Source organism: Martes martes (assembly GCF_963455335.1).
Source record: "Martes martes genome assembly, chromosome: 9".
NCBI classification, from domain to species: Eukaryota; Metazoa; Chordata; class Mammalia; order Carnivora; family Mustelidae; genus Martes; species Martes martes.
This window is the reverse complement of record NC_137896.1, coordinates 116442719-116465469: the sequence shown is the minus strand read 5'-3', so window position 1 is coordinate 116465469 and position 22751 is coordinate 116442719. Positions and strand designations below refer to the sequence as shown.

General features: G+C 48.5%; 1 protein-coding gene across 1 annotated transcript; it reads right to left on the bottom strand.

The window, feature by feature from the left end:
- Positions 1-1363: 1363 nt before the first annotated feature.
- On the bottom strand, positions 1364-9675 carry PCARE (photoreceptor cilium actin regulator; the record flags this gene model as incomplete). Its single annotated transcript, XM_080814172.1, has 2 exons — positions 1364-1544; positions 5945-9675. The coding sequence occupies 2 exons, from the start codon at positions 9673-9675 to the stop codon at positions 1364-1366; spliced, it is 3912 nt and encodes a 1303-aa protein (XP_080670298.1).
- Between the last annotated feature and the right edge of the window lie 13076 nt (positions 9676-22751).

Sequence of the window (22751 nt, the reverse complement as noted above, 5' to 3'; positions counted from 1 at the left end):
CCCCAGGACCCAGAGGACATCTTCTTGAGCCAGGATCTGTTTCAACAAGAAAGGATTTGGAGTCTATAATTTTCCCAAACTTAAAAAAAAAAAAATCAGCTTTGCTGCAGATCTGGGGGCTGGCCCCTTAGCTGTACCCTGTGGCTGAGAATTCTTGTCTTTCGACGACCCACTGAGCCGGTATTGAATCACCCAATTACTGCAAATTCGTTTCTAAAAAGAAAGCACTCCACAGCCGCCCGTGGAAACATTCCAGGATCTGCAGCAAATATCTAGCGCATTGGCAGAAGCGGGGTTTGGGCAGGAGCAGGAGTTCTTCACCTCCCTTTCAACCTCCGCAGAAGTTGTGCGGATGACTGGGGAATGAAGTTGGCGGAGAAGCCCCTCAGGGAGACCGGCGTGTGCACGAGGGTTTGTGTGCCTGCAAGTGTGCACGTCCTCGAGCTCCAGCCCCCGCGGGGCGTGCAGGGCAGGCTGCGTGTCTGCAAGGCTGGGTCGCACCCAGCCCGTCGGAGGGGCGTGGGGATGTGCAGGGCAGAGCACCCGAGACACGCCCCTGAGACACCATCCCAGGCCGCTCAGGAATGGGCTGGAAGCTTTGGGTGGAGGGCTTTGGGTCTGTGCTGGGGAAGGAGGAGAAGGAGGAGGGTGTGAGTCTCCATTCCTCCTCATTCTTCCTATCTCTGGAGCGATCAGCTCCTAACAAAGCTCTCAATGGTGGCTGAAACCCTGTGCTACTATTTAATCTTAAAACAAACAAACAAACAAAAAACAAACCACCACACTTTCCAACCATTTGTACAACTATGTTTGCTTTAGGCAGATGGTGTGAGGGAATAGTCATAGGCAACGAAATGGAACAAAAAAAACCAAGGGATTCTGGTGCCAGGCACACCTGTTGGAATTTTTGCTCTGTTCTCTTCCAGGCTGTGTGACATCAGGCACAGGCACGACACTTTGGGGCTTGGGGTGGGGGAGGGGCTCTATCTGCTTCATTCTTTGTTGTGGGGATTACATGAGTCCATGAAACTCACCCCAGCAAATCCCTCCCCCCAGCCCACCAAGCAGCCTGCAACAAATGCATTTTTCCCCTAAATTAAGGCTAGTACTTGAAGGACTAAAGAGCGTCAGGGTCCAAGGTTATAGTTAACCTTTGTACCCCAATGCAAACCAGAATCTGGGACCGAAAATGGCCAAGGTTTAGAACTCGGCAGACTCTCTGGGCAGTGCACCTTCCAGATCTTTCTAGGACGCTTCCGTAGGAGTTTGGTTGGCCCACCCTCCCTGGGACAGTCCGATGCTTGGCTGTCACCCATCGCCTTGTGGGGTGGCTGGCATCCGTGTGACCCTGCTGGTTAGCCGGTCAGGCTACTTCCCTCTGTTGAGGCTTGTCCTGGGTGTGGCCGGCTCGGGCTTCCCGTTGCAGCCCTTGGCCCAACACGCAGAGCTCTGGGGGAGACGCGCCCCTGCCACCGCCCCTCAGTTCTGGGGCACAGGAGCTGTTCCATGGCTCTGTGTCCTTCTTGAGGCTCTCCTCACTGCTGCTGCGGAGAGAAAGGACAGCTGCAGATCAAACGCTCCTCAGTGGTTCTTTCTGGCCCCCCCTCCCCGCCCCGCTCCATCTCCATCCTTCCTCTCTCAGTGCCTCGCTATCTGTCTCAGCCACAGGCCCGTGGACTCCGGGTGCCCCGCGGACTCCGGGTGCCCTGCCTCCGCCGTCCCTCGCCAGGTCTGCCTGGCTGGTGCCGCCCCCGCACCCGCTGTGGTTGGCACCGTGGGAACCGAGCCCCGGTGTCTGTGCGGACAGCAGGAGTCCTGTTCTTTCCCTCACGCCCAGGATCCCGCTGCTCTGAACAAAGCAGCTCCCTCAGGAACTCTGGGAGCTGGACCTTTATTTTATTTTTGTTTTTAAAGCACTTCTTATTTAATAAAGGGCTAGGCTTAGCTAGTCGAATTAAAAATAACACCAACAATAACAGCAAAAAAAACCCAAACAAAACAAAACCCCACCGCACCCTGCTTTGCTCAGCTGCCTCCCTTTTCCTGAACGGAGTAAAAGGGAAAGTGCCTGGCCCAAGCCTGGCATTTGGCTAGAACAGAGCCTCCCAGCTGCTGAGTGACACCGCGAGAGGAGGGGCTTTGAGGGGAGAGGGACACCGCGTGTGCACTGCGGGTGCGGAATGGAGAAGGACCACAGCGTGGAGCGAGCTGAGGCCAAAAGGGGGACCAGCTCCGAGGGCCACAGGGGCTGTGTGCTGGCGGGCTGGCCTCATCGCTCCTGCCTGCAAGTGGGAGTCCGGCTGTCCGGGTTCAAGTTCTGCACTTACTAGCCGTGGATTCTGGAGCATGTTCATTACTCTCTCTGACTCCCAATCCCTTCTTTGTAGAATGGAGATGATAAAAGTGCGCATCTCACGGGGCGCTCGGAACGAGCACATGGTAAGCGCTCAGTAAACGGCCAGCGGTCACTCTGCTTGCTAGCATGAACAGGAAGTCACCCCTGGACAGGAAACGAGGGACCACCCTGTCACATGACGGGTAGGCACCTGAGGGTCAGAGCCTCGCCGTCAGTCATCTCAGGTCCAGGACTGGACCCAGCTCCCCACGTGCGGAGACCAGAAGGTCCTTCTCTCCACCTGTGACAGCGGGTTCTCCGCCATCCCTGGCGTTTTATCAGGCAGCGCGCTTGGCTCTGTGGTTAGGCTTCCCGGAGCTGTCCGACCAGCGGAGGGCGAGTCTGAGTTTGGATCCCACTGGGATGGGGGTAGCCAGAATGTGGGGTGAGGTGGGGTGGGAACTGAGATCGGCATACCCGGGATTTTTCAGCTGTGAGCATCTCCCCGTGTTCCTCAGAGCCAGTCTCATCTGCGCCGGCCTCGGGCCCCCGTTTCTGGTCCCTGCCGATGAAGGCGATTGTGCGCTCAGGACCAGCCTGATGCACCTCATCGAGGACCCTTTGCCGCTCCACAACTGGAGGTGCTGGCAGGAACGGGAGGGGCAGGCCCAGTGTGCCCGGTCAGTGGAGGTGATGAAGGATTTTGTCCTAGAACTGTGTCTTCCCCGACCCCAGCCAGGTTGAGGCTCAGGCTCGGAGGTAGATTTTCCTGCTTGCCACATGGCGACTATGGTTCTGCCTGATCCCAGAATGACTGGGGAGGCAGGCTGCCCAGCCACTGCCTGGCTGGTGGGTTGGGAGCCTGATCCAGGAAATAGGGTTGGGGGATTGGGCTGCCAAGAGCCCCTGCCTGGGTGGTCCAGTTCAAGCTAAGGCTAAAAGCACTGTATTGAGGGGAGAAAGTCTGGACCCTTCTTGAATGCTCACAGTGCCCCAGCGTGCTAAGACCTAGAGACGGCACCTCCATCAGGGGATTCAAAACATAAATAACAGCTAAAGCTTAGTGACTGAGCTTCCTGGGTGAGCCTCCAAGGACTGTTGCCAATCCCCTGGGCCCCAAGATCAGGAGGATATAAACATCATCATTTTTTCTATAAAAGGGGCATGTGCCTGGCACGGGATGACGAGAAGTAGGTCAATGCCAGGGGTAGGCCAGGTCATCCCGCCTCTGATCAAGATACCATGGGGCGGTTGCATTCCTACAAGTCCCTGCTTGGGGAAACAGCCTGTTCTGAGTCTTTCTGGCTCTCTCCCACTGGCCTGTTGGCTTGTTACACGATCTCAGGCAAATCATGCCTACCTCCTCGGTCTGGTTTCTGATATGCAGGACGGCAGGTTAAAAAATGCATCTATAGAGTGAGAAACACTCCGTGCTGGCATGCTTCTGCTCGCAGATGTCAACTTTACAGGGGCAGAGGGGTAGAGGGATTGGGGGATGAGCATTGTCCCATCACATTCAACACGTGCTCAGTTTCAGCTCCGAGTGGCTTGGAGGTGTGGTCTTACCAGGAGGCAGGAGAAGGAGTATGAGCCATTATTGTGACCTTTCAGGCAACCTTGGGAAGTCTCCTATTTATGAATCCTCCTTTCTTTCAAGCTATAAGCACTTCTCACTGCCCCCCCACCACCCCATCTACCCCATCTCCCTGAGTATTGAGATTCAGGACATAAAACAACCTTTTAGGCTGCCCTATTCTACGGAGAAGCCTGAGAGAAGGGCATTATTTTCTTCTTGAACAATTTTATGTTACTTTATTATTGCTACTGCTGTTTTAAAATGTTAGTGTTTTTAATTAATGCCATTTTATTGTCCCTGTTCTCCCAAGCTCTTCTCCTGAAGGGCACAGTTTTAGATATGTAATAAGAGAATAAGTGGCCGGTGCGAGGAGTAATGCATTAACATTTATAAAGGTTCTTAGATGAAAAGCACTGTGCTGTAGGAAGTTCATTTTAGATTTACGAAAAGAGCAGCATTACATTAAGATTCTTGCAAAAAATAATCAATATTTCATTTCTTTCAAGTGGCTGGGGAAGTTTATATAACTATAATAATGCACAACTTTCCCTAGATAATAACTTTATTTAAAATCGGCTGCTGAGCACTTTGTAAAAAATTACCATGTATGCCTCAGCAGACTGTGAAGTCCGTAACCTGTGTCACTCTGGCCGAGATAAACTGCGGATGGTCGCAGCAGGGGACTTTTCGAAGCTAGCAAGGACCGGGATGGTTGAGCTTTGTCCCATCTGATATCGAGATACATTGATAAGAGATTTCTCCAACAGGTCTCCGAGTTTTCTCCCTACGCGGCATTCTGGAAAAGGTGAAATTTCCCCATGTGTTCTACCCACTTGGGCACATGTGTCTTTCTTTCCATGTTCAGACACCAGCTCTACTATGATTCATGCTCGGTTACCATCCCATGCCCAGGCCTGCCTGCGTGGCTGGGCCAATGACATGCAAGTCAGCTGCCCTCGCGAGCAGCGCACACTGGGAACTCAGTCTGCCAAGGGTAGTGATGGCCATCCTCCCACGGATTCTGGTACTCACTGCCCATGAAAGGGTCTTCTTCTTGCTCTACACACCTCCACACGGGGAGATGGAGGTGAGGCCAGAGTGGAAGGGAAGTAGAGGCAGGTCTTTGGGGTTGTGGGAAAGCTAAACCTTTACATTCCATACCTCTAGGACATCTCAAGGCTTGTCCCCTGGGTGTCCCCGAGACACTTTGGTGGGGGCATCTATGAGGTCAAAACGATTTTCAAAATACTACCAAGATATTATTTGTCTTTTCCACTCACTCTTTCATAAATGTAGAGTGGACTTTTCCTGTCTACGTTCTGTGTGATATCCCACCAAATGGACTGCAGAAGCAGGTCTGAGAAGGCCGCCCTCTTTCCCGGAAGCCAGACACGAAAGGGATTTGCAAAAATAGAAGACAATGGCCCTCTTTTCACTAAATGTTTTGGTTGTGGAAAATATACCTACTTTTTCATGGTAATGGATGACGGGGGTCATTGAGAAAATGAATTCATAGATATTTTAGGTATTTCTCAGCTTTAATTTATAATACAGTAAAAAGTGAGAGATACAACCCACCTACACAAAGGTTCTTTTGGGTTCTCCATAATTCTTAAGAGTTTTAAAGGGGTCGTGGGGCCTGAAAGGCTGAGAACCTCAGTAAACCGGAGACAATAGAAATCAGGTCGCTGGTTCCAGACAGCTTGACTGTGGCTCAGTGGGGGTAGGGGTGGGACCTCACTCCGTCTCCTTTTCCTCAAATGTAAAATAAAGGGGAGGGTATGCTTGGATTAAGGTGATTGTTTTAAACTCTATTTTTAACACAGCAGAGCTTCTCTCAGTTAAAATCTTTCTTGGGAGGCTGAAATGAGTGACGGGTGAAAGTGCGTCTGCTCAAGGATGGGTCCAATGGCGAGAGGCAGGTCATCTCGCAGCCCCCTGTCCTCAGCCTCTCCCCTTGGAGCACAGTCTGGAAACTACTGACCCAGATGACCCCAAGGGCCTCTCAGCTCTGGCCCGAGGACCCTTCTTACCTGCTCCTGCTGAGCGCGGGTTGACAAGCGTCCCTGGGGGCGCTGGGGACAGGCAGCCGAAGGCGGACACTTGGCCGGCGGTCAGAAGCTGTCCTTCTGATGAAAGGCTGAGGGTTGAGGGCACACAGAGCCACGCCCCGCTGCGGGCCTGCCCTCTGCCGTGGCCCTGAGCTCCTCCAGCCCCCTGCGGGGGTCCCGCGAGGGCCGCCAGTTTCAGGAGGCAGCGATGCTGGGGCAAGTGGGTGGGCTGTCGAAGGGGGCAGGGCAGCCTCAAACAGACAGGAGGTGGCTGGACAGAATATGGAACGTGTGTTCCCAGATGCTTTGGCCGTGGCTGCCTGACTGTCCTCGGAATCTCTTGTTTGCTTGTGCCCCAGAGCAGGGGACACTGGCGGGGAGGGGGAGGTGGTGGAGGAAGGGGAGCTCGCTTCTGTGTGCTGGGTAGCGGGGCTGGAAGTAGGCTGTGCGGGTGGGCTAACGGGGGGAGTGTTGGGAGGCCTGTGCTGGGGTGGGGGGGAAGCTCCTTCCTTCATCGTTGGGGGGCTTAGCACCGTGGGGCTTATCGGAGGGCTGACTGGTGGGCTGGGGGAGCCATGCATCGGGGGAACACTTGGCTGGGCAGGTCTGTGAGAGGAGGTCTGCCTCCTATCCGCTCGGGGTGTCCAGTATCCCCTCATGGAAGAGGCCTTCCTGACCAGCAGGGGGCTTCTCTCCTGGCTCTGCCTGGGGGCTTCAGGAGAATGCGACCCTCGTGTTGGCCTGGCCAGGCTGGGTTCCAAGGTCCTGTTCTGCCCAGATGTGTGGCTGGAGTGGTGCCAGGGGATGACCTTCTGGGGACGCTTGGACAGGCTGGTGACCCTGTCTGCCGGTGCCTGACTTGGAGCCCCTCTGCCCTCCACCTCTGGGTTTCTGCTGGTTGCTGGCGGGTGGCTCAGGTCCATGGTGAGCTTTCTGGTACCGCAGCCGCTCTTGCTGCCCCCTGGCCCTGTGCTGTGGGGCCTGGTGGAGGCCGTCGCGCTCTTGCTGGGTAGGAGGTCAGTGGGGCTCATGGAGGCTCTTAGCTTTGGGGAAGCCCACGTTCTCCGGGCAGGGTCAGCCACTCCCAGCCCTGGTACACGGGTCCCCTTGGGAGAGCTCCCCGCTGGCGTGCTGCTGTCTGGGGGCTCCAGAGAGGTGAACGACTTGTCCATCAGGATTTCCGGAGGCGGTGGAGGGAGATGCTCTGGGTCATCTTCTGTTTCACTGCTGAAACTGAGGTCCTCCTTCTTGGATGCTCCTGATGTCAGCAGAGGGGGGAAGATAGGAGCTAAGGGCCTCCAGCCTGGGCCCTCCTGGAGAGATTCTCTACTTGCTGCTGGAGAAATTCGGGGCTTGGGATACAAAGGGGCAAGCCCCCTGTAAATGGGAAATCTGGGAGGCATGATGGGGATCCCCCACTTCCTGAGGCAAGGGCTCGGCCCAGCGTCCTTGGAGTCCCCTGGGCTCCTCAGACTCTTGGCGGGACTGAAAGTTTCAATGAGTTTCTTGACGGATGTTCTGCTGGGACAGCCCCTGACATTCCAGTCCTCGGCCCCTGGAGCCTCACTGGTCTTCTCACCCGATGGGGTGGTGATTGGCACCCCCTCACCCTCCCCTGGCCGGGACTCTTCACTCTCGGGACGGGGACCACATTTCTGCAAGATGCTCTTGTCCTGACTTGGCAAAATGACGAAGTTCTCGGTGAGGGAGGCTTTCAGCTTGCTGATGGTGTTGTTCTGGGAGCCCCTGCGGGTGTCGGGCCTCAGAGCCGCAGCTCGGGGCTGCCGCACCCGCTCCGGGCTCTGTCCCTGCTGCCGTGCACCCAGGGCATAAAATCCCTCCAGCCTCCGGCTCAGGTCTCTCTGGACCCTCCGCAGCTCCTGGAAGGTGGGGTCCTCCATGTGGCTCTGCAGACACCCCTCTGACTGGGACCTCCTCTGCCTCACAGGGGCCCTGCTGCTGCCACTGGCTGTGCTGGGTCTTGGGGAGACCGCTGTCCTCCTCTCCTCCTCATCGGCCCAGTCCTGGGTCCCCGAAGGCACAGGGACAAACTTGATCCTTTCACTGATTGCTTCCTTCATCTTCAGAATCATTTCCTGGGCTTGGGGGCTCTTGAGCCCCCCGGGGTGTGGCTGAAATGGGCTCTCTGGGCCACCAGGTGAAGAGCGTGGCCTTGGAGGGGGAGACTTTTCCTGCCATGGACATGGACTCGTACAGCTCACCTGGTCTTCCTCCCCCTCTGGGCTACTGTCCTCCCCTTCACTGAGGGAAGGAGTGTCCATTAACCTGGAGCCTTTAGAAAAATCTGCTTCCATGGAGACCCCGATCGCAGGGGACTCACACAGAGCGCTTTCGCCCATCTGCAGAGGCCTGGCAGTCGTTGTTTTGGGGCCTGGGCTTGAGGTGTGTGGGCTCCCTGCTCCCCACTGTGCCGCTGGCTGAACCTTTGCAGTTCGAGGCCTGGAGAGGGGGCAGTCCTGGGGCCTGTCTGCGCCCATCCGGGAAGGACTTTGCTGCCAGGTCTTTCCTGACAGCCTGGCTTCCCCCGTGGCTGAATGCACTGGCTTGCACTCTGCGGGCTCCGACCCCAAAGAGTCCCAGCTTGCTTGCTTGCCCAGCCTGTCCCCCAGCTGCACAGACTCGTTGTCCCCACCAATGCCGCTGTCCTCAGAGCACAAGGGTCCACCCTGCATCCCAGGGTCCCCGTGGCCGCTCGCCAAGCTCTCCAGCTGCCCCAGAGCCCTTAGGAGGCATTCATCTGCAGCCCTCTTTGTGCTCAGCTTCTTTCCCAAGTGGCTCGCGGTGGCGTGGTGGTAACTGCTGGAACCCTCCAGGAAGCTGCCAGTGACGGAGGCCACCGTGCCACTGAGCCCCAGCAGCTTGCTGACTGTGTACTGCAGAAGCTGCTGCAGGAGGTCTGGCCGCTCCTGGGGCTCTCCTTTCCTCAACGGCCAAGCCAGATCCTCCCGGACTTCCTGGAGGAGCGTTTCTCCGTCCTTGGAGATCTCGCCCAAGAGCCGGTTGACCTCATCAAAGCACAGCAGCAGGAAGGTGACCATGGGCTGCAGCAGCTCTTGGGTCTGGGCGGCCTGATGGGTGAGGCACAGGATTGCTTCGTACTTGGAGAGGCAGGAGTGGAGGTAGGTGTAGGCGTGCTGGTGGGCCTTCACCAGGGGCTCAGGGAAATCCACTTTGCTTTCAGGCTCATGAGCAGGAAGGATGGTTTGGCAGCAATGGTCCTGTTGGCCACATGTGTGGCATCTCAGCTTCCTTTGCTGGGTATTCCTTTCTTCACTCTCTTCCCTGGAAAAGCCTGCCCCTTGTGACCCGTGGGAGCTCTGTGTCTTGGATGGAAGATCCTCAGCCCTGTGGCTTTGTGACTTGTCCAGCTGGGGTGGGGAGGTTTCGGTTTCTGGGGACATTCCTTCCATAGCTTTCCCTCGGCCTGCAGTGAGATCTCTTGTGAGCCGACAGAGACCTTCCGCTGGGCTTTGGGTCCACCTGGCCCGTGGCTGTTCCTCTGCCAGCCTCTGTCCCTGGGACGGGTCTCCCCCAGAGTCATAGCAGGTGCAGCTTGGAACCAGCAAAGGGATAGAGCATCTTTCCCTGGCCCCCTGACATCCTGGCAGAATTGCTTTGGGCTTTTTAAAAAACTGGATGCCACTCTTAGCAACGCTATTAACAATGTCATTGTGAGAAGGTGTGCACCCCATGATTTCAGCCTGTAGTCATCTCCCACCCACAGTCTTCACAATTTTCAGAGAACTGTCCTTGACATACGAATGAAAGGCAGCCTTACGAGTCGGTCCAGGCAATTTCCAGGCCAGAATGCTCTGAGGTCCATGGCTCCGGGTCCTCGGAACCCCCTTTCCTTCCTTCCTTGGCCTCACTGCATAGAGGCGGCGGTGCCTGTGGTCTTGTTGCTCTGTGTCTCGAACCCTCCGCTGTGAGTGAGCAGCGGGGCAGTTCTCCAGGACCCCAGTCTCGTGGATTATGCGCCTGCGTTCGGCGCCGGTCCCGACAGATGTGGATGGCAAGTGGAACTTTAAGCCTATTAGGTTAATCATGGCCCAGCCAGTCAGCACTCACAGTGTGTTCTAATATAGAACTTCTCAGCATTTACTATCTTGGGAAGCGGATTATTTTTGCACGTGCTTATGCTTTTAATTCTGTTCAGACGCCTGCCATATGAAACCTAGAGAAATGAGCCCTAATTGCAGAAAGCTCTGGAAGGGACGTATTTGTGGAAGAGAAGGGAGGGCTCGCCGGCTACAGATCCAGGCGGAGAAGTGACCTTCACAGTTTAATAAGGGCAACCCAGCCAAGTGTGCTCTAACCTGCTATTATCAAGGAGACCCCAAAACACACAATAGACGGTAATTGGAGCAATACGTTGTTGTTTGTGTGACTTATCCAAACACCACGGCTCTAGCATTAGAGAACTTCTCTAAATAAGACAGGGAATACAGAAGGCACTTTTACACTAGAAAAGTGGAAACTCACTTCCCTGGTTTGGAGGGGAAAGCAGAGAAAACTCACTATCATGTGAAGCTCAAGGCTGGTCCCTGTGGGGCAGAGGGGCTCAGGGAGGCAATGCTCTCAAAGAAAGAGGCTTTTAGGGGCGCCTGGGTGGCTCAGTGGGTTAAAGCCTCTGCCTTTGGCTCAGGTCATGATCCCGGGGTCCTGGGATGGAGCCCCGCATCGGGCTCTCTGCTCAGCAGGTAGCCTGCTTCCCCATCACCCTCTGCCTGCCTCTCTGCCTACTTGTGATCTCTGTCTGTCAAATAAATAAATAAAATCTTTTAAAAAAAAACCACAAGCAAACAAACAAACAAACAAAAAACAACAACAACAAAAAGAAAGAGGCTTTTAATTAAATCTTTCTCATAGGAGAGGAAGCCAACCCTAGGCAGCGGGGAGCCATTGGTCATTAGGAGTAGAACATTCAGGAAAAATATATTTTCCTTTTTGACCACAGCTTCTACACAATCTGAGCATGGAGCCCTTGTCCATAGTGAAGGGTAGAGTCTGCCCATTTTAAAATTCCTTTTAATTTTGTAAAAACTGCCAGAAGTCTAGAGCGAGGAGTAGAGAGATTTGGGTTCAAATCCTGCTCCTTCTCCTTTGAGTTGGGAGAAGGAAGTCATTTAAATTCCCTGAGGTCCAGACCATCTGTGGAATGGGGATAATGGCACCTACTTCATGGAGCTGTTGTAGGAATTCAGTTAACTCATGCTTGCTAAGTGCCTGACCAGTGGTAAATTAAAAAAGAAAGAGGAAGGAAGGAAGGGAGGGAGGGGGAGAGAGAGAAAAAGAAGAAAAGAAATTCCTTATTCCTTCCCCCTGGCATCTAAGCCACTTATAATAATAAAAGTCATAAGAAGGGACGCCTGGGTGGCTCAGTTGGTTGAGCGGCTGCCTTCGGCTCAGGTCATGATCCCAAGGTACTGGGATGGAGTCCCACATCGGGCTCCTTGCTCAGCAGGGAGCCTGCTTCTCCCTCTGCCTCTGCCTGCCTCTCTGTCTGCCTGTGCTCACTCTCTCTGACAAATAAATAAATAAAATCTTTAAAAAAAAAAAAGTCATAAGAAAATTCATGAATTAGTCCAGGACCAAGCCCCAATCCTTTCCTGAATTACCTGGAAATAATGCAGCTCTGGATCTGGGTTTTGGCCCTTCTGTGGGTGTAGAATGGCCCTTTGCTCAGCATACTGTGGCCTCAGGATTTCCTCCTCATGTCATTCCTCTGCTCTTAAACACACAATTCCCATCATCTGCATACTAAGGGCTTTTTTTTTTTTTTTTTAAATTGAACCATTTCTCATTTTTGCTGGTTGCCAATTTCTAATTTTCCTAATAGAAAAAAAAAAAAGATCGCATTGAGTATCTCCTGAAGTTACTTGAGATCGGACTTGATATTCTGGCTGTTTTCATTCTCTCTTACAGAGCCCTGTACAACTGATGAAAATAATCCCGTGGGCTGGTTTCAGAACCAGAAAGGACATAGAGACACCTCCTATGCCGGGAGCAAGCTGGGGACAGGCTGCTGGTGCTGTGTGCAGAGCCTGAGCCTATCACAGCCCTATGCCCCAGAGTGCATAATTATTAAAGTTATCCAATCTGTTTATTTGAGGCTGAACTCATGGGAAATGCGCAGCTTACTCAGTGCCTGGGGGCGAGCTGCGTTAGGCATCAAGAAGTTGTTTCATTTGTCATGGTGCTAGGCAGGCTCAGTAAACAAGCGTGCCATGTGGGAAAATTCTTTCTTCCATTTAGCAGAGTTGGAAAGCTCATCTGAAGGGTTCTTTATGTAAATTCTTCTCTCGGGATTTGGGGCCCTGGTCGAATCATCTTTATGAACACCTTTGGTCTAAGTGGCTAAAATGATGTCCAAACCAACGATCAAAATAAAAGTATTTGCCCGGAGGGTCAGCTGTCAGAGGCTCTGTGCCTTGGGGAGTGGCTTTCTTGACGACTCCAAATAATTTAAGAAGCTCTTTATTCATTGCCACTCACTTTTCATTAAGACTAACTTTTGTTTTTCTTTCTTTTCTAACTGAGTTTGCCTCAAATGGGGGAAAAAATTACTTTGAGTGGAAATGTAAGATGATCCAACTACTCTAGAAGCCTGTTTGATAGTTAAGCGTACGCCCACCCTATGACCCATCAGTTCTACTCCTAAGATTTAAGCCAAGAGTACTGAATGCCTAGGTCCTCAAAAGGACAAGAATATTGACAGCATTGAATGCCTAGGTCCTCAAAGGGACAAGAATATTCCTACTAGCTTTATTTATAATGCCCTCAAATTGGAAATAATCCAAATGTCTGTCAGTAGGGAAATAAATAAATTTGGCATAATTGTATAATGGAATACTTCCCAGGAATAAGACTAGCAACCTACTGAAATATGTAACAATATAAATTTAAAAATTATTATGCTGAGTGAAAGAAGCTGGGCATGCAGGGATACATACGGAATAATTCCATTTGTATACAGTTCAACAACATGCAAAACAATCTAGTTATAGAGCTCAGACACGTGGCTACGGGGGGAAGAGTTATTAACTAGATATGGGCATGGGGAATTTCTTAGAGTAGTGGAAATGTTCTCTATCTTGACCTGGGTAGTGTTTACATATATGTACAAATTCCTTGAGTGGTACACTTAAGTTGTGTACTTTATGTATGTTAACATATATACGCAACTAAAATGCAACTGTATGCTTTACTTTGTGCCTAGAAGAGTCCCAGTATAATGCTCTTGATTCGTGGAAAAGGGCCTCTATATTAGTTGCCTATTGTTGCATAACAAATTACCTCAAAATTTAGCAGCTTAAAACAGCAAACATCGTTTCATTATGAAACACGTTTCTGTGGGTTGGGAATTCAGGAGCAACTCACAAGGTGGTTCTGGCGAAGGGCCTTTCATGAGGTTGCAGACAAGACATTAACCAGGGTTGCAGTCATCTGAGGACTTGACTGGGGCTGGTTGACTTGCTGCCAAGGTAGTAGATCATTCACATGACTGTTGACAGAAAGTCTCAATTCTTTGCTTGATGTCTACAGGAGTCATCAGTCGCTCATCACGTGGACCTCTCCACAGGCCTGCTTAAATGTTCTCACAACATGGCAGCTGACTTTCCCTAGAGTGAGCTGTCCGAGAGAGCAAGAAGGAGGCCACTCTATCCTCATCTCAGCACACATACACCTTCACTTTCTCCACATTTTATTCTTTGGAAGATAGTCTCTAAGTACAGTTCAAACTCAAGGAGACAAAAATTAGTCTCCACATTCCAAAGGTCACCAAAAATTAAAAAATCTGGACATACCATTCATAGGTCAAACCATGACATTGACAGCATGTTAAATAAATTCTACCCCGTTTTTAAAATCATGTGCCTTTCAAACAATTGATCAGTAAAAGAAGGTTGAGCCAGACTGTAGGTCACTTAAGCAATCTGATAAGATGTCTTATTTCTCAAGTTCTGTCAGCGTCACAAGTGAGCATTCCTGAACCTTAAAAGCTAAGAAACATTTCCTATTACCCAAGGCCTTGGGCGTATCTGGTCCTTCAGATCTGAAGGGATGATCTCTGCACACAATTCCCTGATCCAGATGTGGGATAAACAGGCAATACACAACTGTTGTGGTGAGCTGACAGGAAAAAGGAGCTAATGTTTGTGTTCCAGGTGTGGTGTTGGGAACTTTACATGTATCATTTCACTGGCTCACCTCTTCTGCTTTGCTGAGGAGAATCACTACCCGTCATTAAAAAATTAATCTGGTTATTGTTATATATGTTGGTGCAATCCGTCCAGAGTTGCTCATGTGATAAGCAATTTTTTAAAAGGGAGAGAGAGACCAACATGGGGCGTAATCTCAAGACCGTGAGATCAGGACCTGAGCCAGAACCAAGAGTCAGATATTTAATGGACTGTGCCACCCAGGTGCCCCCATGTGATAAGCAATTCTATCAGAAATCACCATGTGACCTTCAAGTGTCTGCCATAAGTGGCTTCTCTTTTGGTGATCACATTAGAAACCCTGTTTTTACCCCACCTTCATATGTGTGGCTTATGGTCTTAATCAGACACACAGTCATTTTACAGTATCTCTGGAGGGGGATGGCTTAACTTTTTGAGATGTCTCTGAGGCTCCACCAAAATAAATTTCATCTGTACTCTGTAGACTATATTTGGAATCAAAGTATCCTAAATATACCCTCCATTTATATGTTTAATGGACATGGACAGAGAGAGAGCGAGAGAGCTCACGCACAAGGAAGGGGGAGGGGCAGAGGGAGAGGAAGAAGCAGACTCCCCGCTGAGCAGGGACCACCCCCCGCCCCCCAACACGGCTCCATCCCAGGATGCTGGGATCATGACCTGAGCTGAAGGCAGATGCTTAACGACTAAGCCACCCAGGTGTCCCATGTCAACAGTTTCAATCATGACCTCCAAGGCAGAAGGGGGAGAGTGTGGGGAAGGCATACCAGATACTCAACTGCCCTTGCTCAGAGTTGACACCCATCATTGTTGCTCACATTTTAATGCTTAGGACTTGTTCCATGGCCTCACTTAGATGCAGAGGGGCTGGGAAATGTTATCAGTCCCTGGCAGGACAACCACTTTTCAGCAACATCTCTATACCACGGAAGGGGAGCCCTGAGTTTTGGTGGCCAAGTAGTGTCCTTTGCCACACACATGTTTCCAGATGAGGACACAGAATCTGAAAAGGGTCAGATAATTTGCTCAGGTCCTATATCTAGCATATAGCTGATGTGGGATTTGGACGCACGTCTCTCTGGTTTCAATGCCGGTGTTATTCCTATGGCATATTTTTGGATAAATATCTGTGTTTCAAGCTTCACTTAGGATCGATGGCTCATCTCCTGTTGGACTTTTCAGTCACACCCTCAGATTCTGGCCCCACCAGGAGGAGGCTTGCAGGAGTCTATGAGAAGTAACTTCAGATTTGCTCTGCAACCAAAAGGAGTCCTGAAGGTTGCCCTTCTAAACCTTCTCCCTCTCTAATCCCTTTAGATTGATGACTTGGCTGGATGACCATTGATTTTAATTTTGTCCCCGAATGGGGACTTTCAGATAACCCCTAGCTCTAAATTCTAGATCCCATAGGAAATCCCATGCTCTGCCATCTCTGACCTCAGCCCAGATTCCAGGTCTCTGGCCCTCAGCTGGCTCACCTCCTGGGATGCTGGCTATCCAGTGTGGTGGTTGGGGCCAAGGAATCAAAGATGTAAAATAGCTTTATACTAACTGCTGAATAGAGTCGCTAGCAGAGGAAGATGAAGATTGGACTTCTATTCCCAGAGATATTTTAAAGTAAGAGTTGTTGATTTCAGCAAAAATGTTTGCATTTCACAAACATGCTCGCATTTCACAAGCATTGTAATTTTATTTTTGCTTATTACCTTCCACTCTTTTCTTCTACTTATATATACATGTCTGCAAATCTGTTAATCATATTGTACACGCCATAATATTATCCTTGTTCGCTAAAACGAACATTATAAATATTTTCCATGATACACTGCTTCAAAATACTTAAGGGAAAAATCTTGTATATAATCAACAATCTCTTACTTTAACGAAAAGATGAATAGCAGAGTCCGTAGGTATAGATCAAAGTACAATTTATGAGTTTGTTAACTTTTCTTGCCCCATGCAAATGTTTCTCAGAGGAAAGACTTCACAGAAATGCATACAGACGTAACCACACATTCTTCCTCTGTGGCAGAGGTGGATTGGAGACGAGAGAGGGGGACCAAATGTACAGGATACGTCTGAAAAGCTCATGCCCAGCAAAGATGAACATCTTGAAAGTGGTGAGATGGGGACTTGAGCCTCAGGTCTGGCTGACTCTCAGGCTCCTGTTTTTTCCACATTTAGGTCATCCGTATTTTAAATAATACTGAAATATCCTTGTAGGGAAATCTTTGACCACATTTGTGATTATTTCCCAAGGATAGTTCCAGGATGTGGAATAGCTTAGCCAAAGAATGTAAACATTAAAATTATTTAATTGAGTTAATTTTTCTAGAGTAGTTTTAAGTTTACAAAAAAATTGAGCAGAGAGTTCCCATATAATCCCCCTCAACACAGTTTTCCTTATAATAACAACTTATATTAGTGTGGTATATTTATTATAATTATTAAACCAATCTTACTAGCTAAAGCCCATACTTTATTCAGAATTCCTTCAGTGTTTTTTTGTTTTTGTTTTTTTTAAAAAAGATTTTATTTATTTATTTGACAGAGAGAGAGAGAGAGAAAGCACAGCAGGGGAACAGCAGGCAGAGGGAGAGGGAGAGGCAGGCGTGCCAAGCAGGGAGCCTGATGTGGGGCTTAATCCTAGGAACCTGGGATCATGACTTGAGCTGAAGGCAGATACTTAAAGACTGAGCCACCCAGGCACCCCCAGAATTCCTTAGTCTTTACCTAATGTCATTTTTTCTGTTTCAGAATCCCATCCGGAAAACTACATTACATTTAGTTCTCATGACTTCTTGGGCTCCTCTTGACTATGACAGTCTCAAACTTGCCTTGTTTTTGATGACCTTGACAGTTTTGAGAAGTACCGGTCAAATTGTTGGCTGTCTCTCAATGCGGATTTGTCTGATGTTTTCTCATGATTAGACTGGAGTTATGGGTTTTTGAGAGGAGGATCGTAGAGGTAATGTGCCATTTTTATTACATCATATCAAGAGTACACACCATCAATATGATTTACAGCTGCTGATGTTGACCTTGATCTCCAGCTGATGCGGTATGCGTGAGACTGCTCAGCCGTGAAGTTATTTCCCCATCCTCTTTCTCTACTGTACTCTTTGGAAGTGGGAGGAGAAGCCACACTTAGGGAGTGGAGAGTCATGTTCCCCCTGAATATAAATATTTTTAAGGCTTTTGGTACAAATTATGGAATTCCTCTCCAGGAAGAAAGATTATACCAGTCTACATTCCCGGCCAACGATGTGCATATGTATCTACTTTACTACAAACTTGCCAGCATTGGATACTGTCCTTTAAAAAATTGTCGATTTTAAAGAGGAAAAATGACATCTCGTTTCTATTTGCATTCATGAATTTATTGGAGAGCTTGTGTATTTTAAACACTATATGCTCTGTTGGCTACTTGCATATTTTCTTTCAGGGATTACTTGTACATCCTTTGCTAGTTTTTAGATATTGGGATATTTAGCTTTGCTTTGTTAATCTCCAGTATATTGGTATTTCATTTGGTCATATATGTTGCCAGTATGTTTTTTCAAAGTTTTCCTTTTTTTTTTTTTAAGATTTTATTTATTTATTTGACAGAGATCACAAGTAGGCAGAGAGGCAGGTAGAGAGAGAGGGGGATGAAGGCTCCCCGCTAAGCAGAGAGCTCAATGTGGGGCTCGATCCCAGGACCCTGGGATCATGACCTGAGCCGAAGGCAGAGGCTTAACCCACTGAGCCACCCAGGCTCCCCACTTGGCTTCCTTTTTCTTTTTAATTTTATTTATGATATTTTTTGGAGTATGGAAGTTTTCGTTTCACATGATCACCTCTTCAGTCTTTTTCTTTATCATTTTTAATTTTGTTGTCGTGTTTAGAAAGGTTAGATTTATAACTTGTAAAATACCCGAACAAATTTAAGTTTGGGAAGTTATTAGTATTATTATTTTAAGAAGTTATTATTTTTAAATATTGGATTCCCATGAAATGGGGGGCATGACTTAATAGACTGAGTTTTGTCTCTGGAACAGTTAGCACATTTCAAGGACGCATTTGAAATGGACACATTTGAGGAAGGATAACTAAATCATGGCCTCTTGAGAATTTCTGGGACTGGTTTTAATGTATTAAAGAATTCTTAAAATGGTAGTGAACTGGATGACATGATACTAAGTTCTTTGGGGCCACAAAATGGCAAACTAATGGGGTGACTTGAAAATGTGTAAGGTGAGCACTTAGGTGAGAGATGAGCTTTAAAATATAGGATGTTAAGAAATATGATTTTTAAGAGGCAGATTTGATCACCATCCTTCAGTAGTTTGCATATCCAAATGAGTAGTCAGAAATGGAGAGATGGGACATTGGGATTGGTGGGGTGGTGGGCATGTCCAGAAACATGTATTTCCACAAGTAGCTATTTCCAAAGTCCCCAAATTTTTAGAATCATCTCTTTCAGAATTTTCTTCTGAGCCAACATCAGTCATGAAATAAAATTAGTCTAATTACAGTTAGTTGTGCCTCACAAGGTAAAATAGTACGTAGAAATAAAGCAGACCATGCGGTGGTGGACTGAGATATGGAATGTTAATTGATGTGCTTTTGTCTCTTCTTAATACTCCTCAGATCTTTTCAGGGTATCTCAGGCCCCTTTCCTAACGCCTATGGTGGGGGGCGGTGAGGGAGCCTCTCAGTGAAGCTCTGACTGGAAGTTCAAAGGCTCCACTCAAGGATGGGACAGAAAAGATCTCCAAAGGGATTGGAGGAGACAGACAACAACCCCCCCTCCCCCCCCCCCGCCCCACCAACCTCTTCCAATAGTTAGAGAATACCTCCAGATCTAGGAATGGGAAAGATGTTGGGAGAGAAGCCACAGAGTTATGTGTGAGTGTGGGACTTCTGATCGCAAGGCCTCATCTGGAGGGGCCTGAGAGAAGAAGTTCTCGTGCCCCCTTCCAGGCCATAGCCTGACACCAGGAGATAGTAAGTCAGCAAGCTTTAGGGAGAAGTGCCTCATGTCACCGTGAAGTGACAGAATAGGAAGGCCAGTGTGGCATGTCTACGTAAAAAAGCGATGGGAGACTTGCCCACCCCATCTCCCATAGGTCATACTGGCTGTAAGAGGAAACTCACCATGTCCTGAAGTCTTTCAGGCAGAGCAAATCTACTAGGGAAAGAAAGCAAGCCAGGGGGTCAGCCAGCCCAGGATGAGGCTGAAAACCGGGTGAGGATGGAGGTGTCCTCTCAACGGAGACAACTAATGGGAACCCCCTTATGTCCCGCAGACCACCCAGGTCACCTCTCAAGGGGGCCGGGCAGGACGAATGAAGACCAAGAAATGGGGTTCCTCGGATAAGCCCTTGAGAGCTGAGATCAGTTCCAGAGAAGAGAAGCAGAGGGAGAAAGGGAGAGAGTTTTAAACCTAATTGTGACTGAATTAAAACTTGAATGGGCTAAGAAATGACTGAATTTGAATGAGTTTATTTGAGAGTGACTGGATTACATTTTCTCTGCTTTGAGGCGGAATGGAGGCTCAAGGCAGAAATGACACTCAATTATAGAAGCATAGAGAAAATTACACTTTTGCACACTCGAGTCAGTGACTGGCTCCAATAATTACAGGCAGCCAGGTGTCAGCAAAGGCTCCAGAACAGACCATGGCATCCGTATGCTGCTTTTCCAAGTGATTATTTTATCTGTTGGCTGCAGCTCAAAAGGTAACACGATGTCTTCTCACCAGAAATCACGACGAAAATCCATTCAAATTTCTGTTCAAAATGTTCTCTTGATAGCAGAGAGCAGAGCTAACCAACACGTGTTGATGGGGAAAAGGAACAGTTTCTGGAGTTCTGAGGAGGCCCAGCCTGGGCTGTAATCCTCTGACGCAGGCGGCGCTGGTACCTGGTTTGTCCCCTCCAGATCCACTCTCCACAGTCCTTTGCCCTTGCGGGCCCCCTGGGAGGCGGTTCTCTGGCCCAGGGCATGGAGGAGGGGCAAGCAAGTATGGTTATTGATTCCCCAGTCTCCCTTTGGGAGAGTCTCCTCAGTGTCCAGACCTCTTCCTGGCCGTGAAGTAAAGGGCCAGACCCTGTTACCCATTCTTCTTCCGCTGCCGTTGCGGCTCGCAGCCTCAGAGGTAGGTTCAAGGTCATAACTCTGGTCTCTGGCCCTTTAAATCTGGTATCCATAGCACCACAGGCAATGCCATTATTATGTATCTGCTACCGGTAGAAAAGCCTGGCTGGGGTGCACTCCGAGGAGGCCTCCACCACCGGGAGTCAAGTCAAAGCCAGCCACCACCACGCTGGCTTTCTGTAATTGGGATCTGCATAGGGGCCCGAGGGGGCCCATTATGAAAACACCTATTTTCATAGACTCCCATCCACGCCAAACCATTGGTGCTCTGGCTGAGGAAGACCCATGAGAAATTGACATTTTTCCCCCCTGGGTGACATTGAGAAGACAGTATCATGACTGGGTAAGTTTCATTATAAAATGAATCTCAGGCCCACCCAGGCCTCTGATGACACCGCGTCTGTGCTCAGGCACAGGCGAGCATCCTGAACGAAGCATACTGTTATTTCAGACGAATTAACGTGGGTTGCAGTAGCTGGACATAGGCTGTGAGTTGGTTTAGACACATTTTACAGGAGTGTATCCTTTCCTACGTAATAACCCCAATGACCCCAAAAGGTCAGGCATTTCAGTGCTGAAAAACAGAATGAAGTATTAAAAATGCTTCACAATCCACTCTTTTTTTTAAAATTTTTTATAATTGATGAGCCAATATTGATACATTACTGTTAACTGAGGTTCTTAATTTCCATGACAGTTCACTCTTTGTGGTGTATATATATATTTTTAAGATTTTATTTATTTATCTGACAGAGAGAGAGATCACAAGTAGGCAGAGAGGCAGGCAGAGAGAGAAGGGGAAGCAGGCACCGCACTGAGCAGAGAGCCCGATGCGGGGCTCGATGCGGGGCTCGATCCCAGGACCCTGAGACTGTGACCCGAGCTGAAGGTAGAGGCTTAACCCGCTGAGCCACCCAGGTGGCCCTGGAGTGTATATTCTTTCGCTCTTGACAAATGCATAACATCATGTACCCACCTTTACTACATCTTACAGAATGGTTTCACTGCCCTTAAAAATCCCTTGTGCTCTGTTCATCCTTCTCTTCCTCCCTCCCCAGCCTCTAGCAAATACTGATCTCCTTATTGTCTCTCTTCTTTTACCTTTTCCAGAATGTCATACAGTTGGAATCATAGAGTATGTAGCCCTTTCAAACTGGCTTCTTTCACTTAACAATATATATTTAGGGGTCCTCCATATATTTTTATGGGTTGATAACTCATTTCTTATTATCACTTTCAATATTCCATTGTATAGCTGTACCACAATTTGTTTATCCATTCCTAACCGAGGGACATGTTGGTTATTTGCAGTTTTCAGTAATTGTGAAGAACTCTGCTAAAAACGTTCATGTGCAGGTTTTTAGAGACAAATTTTCAAATCACTTGGGTAAATACCTAGGAGTGAGCCCGCTGCATCATAAGGTAAGACTATATAGTACATAGCTTTGTAAGGCACTGCCAAACTGTCTTTCAAACTAGCTGTACCATTTTCATTCCCACCAGCAACGAATAAGAGCTCCTTTTTCTCCACATTCCTGCCCAAATTTGGTGTTGTCACTGTTTGGGGTTTTAGCCATTCTAATAGATGTGTAGTAGGATCTCATTGCTGTTTTAATTTGCAGTTCCCTGATAGCATATGATTTTGAGCATCTCTTCGCATCGTTTACCTGCCATCTTCTTTGCTTAAGTTTGTTCAGATCATTTTCCTAAGTTGAGTTGTTTTCTTACTGCTGAGTTTTAGGAGTTCTTTGTGTCTTTTGGGTACAAGTCCTTCATTAGATATGTGTTTTGCAAAGATTTTTCCCCAGTCTATGGCTGCTTTTCATTCTTTTAACAGGGTCTCTGCAGAGCAGAAAATTTAAGTTCCAATGAAGTTCAGCTTGTTTTTGGTATTGTATTTGACAGTGTATCTTGTATTTGGTGTTGTATCTAAAGAATCATTACCAAATGCAAGGTCATTAGTTTGTCTCTTATGTTATTTTCTAGAAGTTCTGTAACTTTGCATTTTACATATATATCCACAATCCATTTTGAGTTTTTGGGAGAGATGTAAGGTCTGCGTCTACACTCATTTTTCTGTATGTGAATGTCCAGTGGTTCCAGCATCATTTATGGAAACATTTTTCTTTTCCCATTGAATTCTCTTTGCTCCCTTGTGAAAGAGGTTGACTGCATTTGTGCAGGTATATTGTTGTGTGGGTATATTTTGCTCTGTATTCTATTCCACTGATCTTTTTGTCTTTTCTTTTGCCAATACTATGCTCCCTTGAATACTGTAGCTTTATTACGTGTTTAAGTCTCATCTGTCGTTTTGCTTTGTTCTTCTTCAACACTGTGCTGGTCATTCGGGGCATTTTGCCTTTCCATATAAACTTTATTTATTATTATTATTATATTTTAAGATTTTATTTATTTATTTGAAA